A 6,000-nucleotide genomic window follows, 5' to 3' on the forward strand; every position below is an offset into this window, starting at 1 on the left:
GCGGGGCTACCGGTCTATGATCCAACCTAGAGTGCTGCATGTTCTCCCCATATTTTAGCATGCGCTTTCCGCTCTCTCGGTCATCGAGGGGCCCTGTAGCGGATCGGTGGTAGAGACCTCGAGACAGCTCGTGGGCCGTCTCTTTGCCAAGGACAGCTTCGGTGCGCCAGAGCCCAAGTTATCTGAATTTTCCTATCCAACTTTCTCTGGCCTAGGATTCTGGCCACTAAGGGTGAGATCATTTCCTTGCTAAAATTTTGTATTGCAGTTTTGTTGTCACTGATGACAAACTTCGATTCCGTTTCGACGCAAGCTAACGCGATCGCAATTTTCTCGGCTACTTCTATGCTCCGGCCGCGCAAAGTGGCAGCGGTTACGGGATTGCCCCGGCCGCTGACGACCGCTGACGACCACTGCCTCTCCAGCCTCTTGATAGTCTCACCATTATGTCCGTGTAACTGGAGGATCAGGTCTAAAATTCTGATTTTCTCAACTACTGGTACTTCCTTACCCTCCACTTTAATTTTGATCTACGACGGTGTCTTGCACCATAAGTGCTTCGGATTGTATATAAACAACTTTGCGTAATCGACTATGATGTCGGTGTGCCTTGTTCCGCGGAAGGAATTCGAACGTTCCAGGATTTTTTGGCTGCATATATGATACCTGAAGCAGTTTTTTATATTTATCCTGTTTATGTATTATTGCACCAGTGTCATCACGCCACCATCTCGTGGCGACTGCAGAGCTACGTCGAGCCGAAAATATGTTCGAGTGGTTCTGCACTAACGCCAAAAGGTGTCCTTCGAAGATAAGCTGCAGGCTGTTCGTATGTCGTCCTTTATTTGCCACATACCAACCCGCGCAGTGCTAAGTGCGCCAGTATGTCGATACCACTGGGGGCCTGAGAAAAAAAAAAATATCGGGTTGAAAAATAAATATAGGCCTGGTTTATAACACTGCCTCGTGATTTTCCTAGGTTCATCGAAGTGAAACTAGAGGGCTCTTCTATTCATTTTCCGTCAGATAAAACTTGTCTGGGGGGTCTTCATTTTCTTCGTCTTCACTATTAGTTTGAAGCTGACTGTACTACAAATCCAAGAAATAAAAACGAAATGTGGAATTGAAAAATGCAGACTGAATGTGGGTGTCCCACACATTCCAGAGACCATATAGGTATCAGAGGCTGCCTTAATCCCCAATGCCGAAATCGGAGCCACAAGGGGCTCGTAGCTTCTGCCACCCTTAATGCGCAAATACTTAGTGCTCTCAAAAAGATCTGCATTTTTGTTTTTGTCTTCGGGGCAACTGTCATAATGATTGCAGGAAGTATGGGTCGACGTAGTCATGTACCAAATTTTGATAGCGGTAAATAAGGAGCGAATAAGTCTTTGAACGTATACGCGCAGGTTTCGGCACCGAAGACGAGATCTAGACGCAGCCAAAGAAACCTGCGGCGGACCCAGCAGCAACCCCGACGTGCGCCCGAGGCGGGCTCCACATTAAAGCCTACGCTTTGCCAAGGTTCTACGACGTCCTCTGCGGGCATCGAGGCGAACGCGAAGCGCAATGACAATCCTGAGGCAGTCGCTGGCAACGATCATGGCGAAACCGCGACCGCAATTGAGAGTCCGCAGCCTTATAGGGATAAGGTAAGAAAAACTATTGTTTTTACGATCGACGATCTTACGATTTTCAAGTTCGGTTCACACGTCGGACTATAGTGAATTAGAATATATTCTAGTTCACAATACGGCGGACGAAAGCACTGGAGTACGTGAGCGGGCTGGTAACACGTTCCCTCGACATCACTGGCGCCACCTCGTTAGCAGACGGCAAAGTTTTCACAAGCAAAAAACAGGCGTGTTTCCCCACTTAAAATGTGAGAAGGAGTGGGGGGGGGGGGGGGGGGTGATTTTTAAGGAGAACTAGATATTCTAATGAAGCCACAGTAGTGTTTTCGTATTTCATTCTTTGACAGAGTTGGGCCGCTTTAAGACCATAAGTGCCTCGATCCTCTCGTTATAGTGCTCTAGACCCTCGTCTCCGCTGATCATCGAAAGAGTCAATAAAACGGCGTGGTTGCTTTGAAATGCCCTAGCCTTCCAGTTTCTACTGCAGTGGTAAATTTGGGGGGTTTAGAACTGGTCTCCGGTGGTTTCCGTCCGCGCGTCGTCCGCTCTGACTGCCGGCGGCTCGTTCGCCGCCCGCCTACGAGGTGGAGCCACTGACGTCAAGTGACGCATTGCTCCGTCCACGGACGGAAGCGATTTCGTTCGTCGTGTGAATCGGTATTTAGGGAAGCCGTGAGAGATCTACTATACAAGTGAAGAGCAAAACTTGCAGCCGTCTCACAAGCTGTTTGTATAGCGCTGCAAAAGGCAAGGGATGCTTGGCCCAATGAGGATCATACGCACTATATAACGGCTAATTGTGCTCCTACAGACCTCTCACCCCTGCGCAAAACAATAGATAATCCGCCTTTTTCACAAAATGTGGCGCATCTTATGTGATGCCTGATTTCAGTGATAGTTGTATGCTTCATACCGAGGCTTGTTTGTGGTTTCTAATGAGTGTTAATTTAATCGCTAACATGCAGTTGCAAAAACGTTCAAATAACGTTCAAATTCATCTCATGTTGAGCGATCACCTAGCGATTTTTGTAACATATGTGACCGTCAAGCAAATTTTATCCGAATAGAGGGTTTACAAAAGTACGTCTGGCAACCGCGAGCGGCACAGTGATTCCGCGCTGGCCGCCATATTTTGCTCGCTCCATCCGTTCGCTTCGTGTCCGTCCGTCAGCGCTCGCCGTTCTGTTCGCGCTTTTCACGTTTTAACCTAGTGTGTTGTGCTTGGACCTCTCTTCGGTCCCTGGCGGTTTCTGTTAGCGACGCCTAGAAGCGTATTTTGACAGCCGAGACCTGGCGGGGCCCACCAGCCGCGCTGCCGAGTGCAGTTACAAATTGCTCTACGAGTCGTGCATGCGCCCCTCAGCAATCCGCAGCGTCATCCCTATCCAGGTACAGTATCTAGAGTTCTGTAATATGGATTTTTTTTTTTGTCTGTGCGCCTTTGCTGTTTACTTAAACGCCTATGAGAGATCATCGCGAGTTTGTTTGCTTGGTTTTTCGCAATCACCGTCGCTCATCCCACTGGAAGGTACTTGGTTGGTGAAATGAGCGAGGATGCATTTTATTTTATGATAAAAGCATCGCGTAATTTGACGTAAGTTGGACTGGCGCTTAGCACTTTCCTTCCCATGCCGTCGACGCAGTAGTTGGCATTAGTCTCGGAAATAATCGGGGGCTGCGTAAAAAAAAAAAGTGCCATGGTAATTTGTGCTTCCAGTGATTGAATATTGATTGGTGTGCGATAGGCAATGACGAGCTAAATCTTTGTAATTAATTGATCAATTGATGAAATAAAGAAACGAAAAAAAAAGAAAAAAATGGAAAGTAAGGGTTTAAAGGTGTCAGAATAAAAAACCAGTGCTTGGTGATGCTAAGGAAGAAAATTTAGAATGTGTAATTGATTAATTGAAATAATTGGAGAATGTGTTCAAAAGCCGATTGTTGCTGACGCATGCGTATTGGTGTATAAAAATATAAAACGTAAAAAAAATAAATAAAGAAAAATAGAAATATAACATAACATACGTAACAGAAATATAACATACATAACAACATATAACATACTACACTTGTGTGTAGTATGTTACTTTTGATGAATTCATATTTCACTGCATTGTATTATTTTCGCCCCTCCTGCTAGGGCCAATTAGGGCTTGCAGTAATTGGTTAAATAAAATAAATAAATAAAATAGCTAAAATATAACACGTGAAGAAAGTAAACATCGTGCGTGTGTGTGTGTATGAGAGAGAGACACTATCGCGTTATACCTTTAACGGCGGAGCTTAAGTGACCCACTAATTTTTCTATAACGATATGACATAATATAAATCTGATTTTATGAACACAGCCAGTTGCACAAAGCACGAACACTTCGCTGTGATGTGAGTTGACTTTTCAAATTTCTTTTCGTTTCAGCCGAGTTCCTCCACCTCCGAGTTCCTCGAAGCTTCCAATGTCAGCGCTTTCATATGAGATTACGCTTCAAATGTTTACTTTCTGACAAAGGGAATAAACAAGAAATCGACATATTTAAAAATTCCAGTGAATTTCAGGTAGCTCTGAATTAGCGAACCATCGGGTGACTCGAAAAAACACACAAAAGTGAAGCGCACGCTTCGTTATTTTATCAGCCGCGCTGGCAGGTATAAAACCTGAGCTGCGCGCTCTGGACGTGGACCGGTCGAAACGGGCTGCACGTGAGCATGTTACAACACACTAGTGAGATGTCCTCTTTTCCTGCTTTTCTAGACGCCGCGGGTTTGGCAGCCGCTTTCTTTTGCAGCGTGAAACACGCACCTCGGGCGCACTAGACAACCGTATTGCTCTCTGCACCAAGCACTACCATTTCGTACGACTGTGAAAAGTATTTTCGGTAATCATGCCCGTGTCTTAAATCCAATACAAAATGGTAAATGCAACCTACGTACAAAATCTTTCAAAGAACGTATTGGCCCAATAGCTTTCGTTATACATGCATTGCTCCTTCTCCCGTGTCCTCCATCACAGCATAAGCTTATCCTTCAAGTTCACAAGGCTCCATAGCGCGCAAAACAACCTTGCTGTTTTAGGTGATAGCACATTCTGTGAGCTAGCTCCCAGTCAGAGGGACGTGCAGTAATGCTTTACATGATGCAAGTGGCCCTTGTAAAGCCGATTAGGACTGCAAACGAACGGTCGCATACACGCGTATACCTTGATTCCGTGCGCGTCTACGACGGTACGCTGGCTGCAGAAGGGCACGCAACAATATGCTGGCATCATTCCGAATAGAGCTTGGAGCTAACAGCAACTGCTGTGATGTTAAAAGATGAAACAATCGCTTGTGAGCATTCCAATGCACCTTTCTGTGCATGCACGGGTTCTACGAAGGCGCACGTTGACAGCGTACTCGATGGGAGGCGCGGGCGGACTGAGCAAAACATGGCCGCCGCGCACAGTTTCTGTTTCTTTCACTAGATGGCGCTAACTTTTGTAAAGCCTCTATTGCTTTGCGTTCTTTACCGCGCAAATGCAATTCAAGCGATGGTAAATTTCGTGGCAACAGCTCGGTGTCCACAGTCCCAATGCTTTAATTATTACTTAATTGGTTCACAGGAAGAGAAAGGCGCAGTATCTGTCGCCCTTGTGTCTGTGGACACCTGAACCGCGCCGTAAGGGAAGGGAGGAAGGTGGGAGTTAGGGCTACGGAGTAATTTTGACCACCTGGGGATCTTTAACGTGCGCTGACATCGCACAGCACACGGACGCCTCTTCGTTTCGCCTCCATCGAAGCGCAGCCGCCGAGGTCGGGTTCGAACCCGGGTATTCCGGACAGTAGAAGGGCGTCTTACCACTGCACCACCCCGGCGCACTCTATACATTTCGGCAGTACTCTAATAACCCTTCCATAACAATAGCTCACCTAGATAACAACCAGGCTTGTGCTAACGTCACATATTAATATAAAAATTAAAGCGCACATATATGTATTACCGTACACCGCAAATATATGTTGTCATGTAGGAAAGAAGGCTGGTCCAAGTTACATTGGTGAGATTAAAGGAAGAGAAAAATACAGCAAAGCTTAATAAGCGAATCCCGGATATATTGAGCTAGGATATATCGAATTATTCCTTATATAGAACTACATGCCCTTTTAAATTCCTTGCAAATGTACACGAGTAGCGTTCGCGCTTACCGAACTCCATTTCAGCAGGTCCTTCGACATATCGAACTGCACACCATGCCCTTGCAAGGGACACTTCTCAGTACAGTTAAAACTCGATTTAACGAATTTGATAGGAACTGGGTATTATTTCGTTAAATCGGGAACTTAGTTAAATCGAGGGAGATTCCTCGGTCACTTAATCCAATAAAACTGATTAT

The 6,000-nt window shown here is 45.8% G+C and overlaps 1 protein-coding gene across 1 annotated transcript in view; it reads left to right on the forward strand.

Annotated features, from left to right (window-relative positions):
- The window catches only part of LOC146197024 (uncharacterized), a 157,467-nt gene that overhangs the window by 2,676 nt on the left and 148,791 nt on the right, over nt 1–6,000 (forward strand). Inside the window, exon 2 of the mRNA XM_084598750.1 lies at nt 1,410–1,652. Within this exon, the coding sequence (XP_084454876.1) occupies nt 1,410–1,652 (243 nt within the window). The remainder of the gene's footprint in view (nt 1–1,409; nt 1,653–6,000) is intronic.

Source organism: Amblyomma maculatum, chromosome 3 (assembly GCF_055883805.1).
Source record: "Amblyomma maculatum isolate TAMU_Amacu chromosome 3, ASM5588380v1, whole genome shotgun sequence".
Lineage (NCBI taxonomy): Eukaryota > Metazoa > Arthropoda > Arachnida > Ixodida > Ixodidae > Amblyomma > Amblyomma maculatum.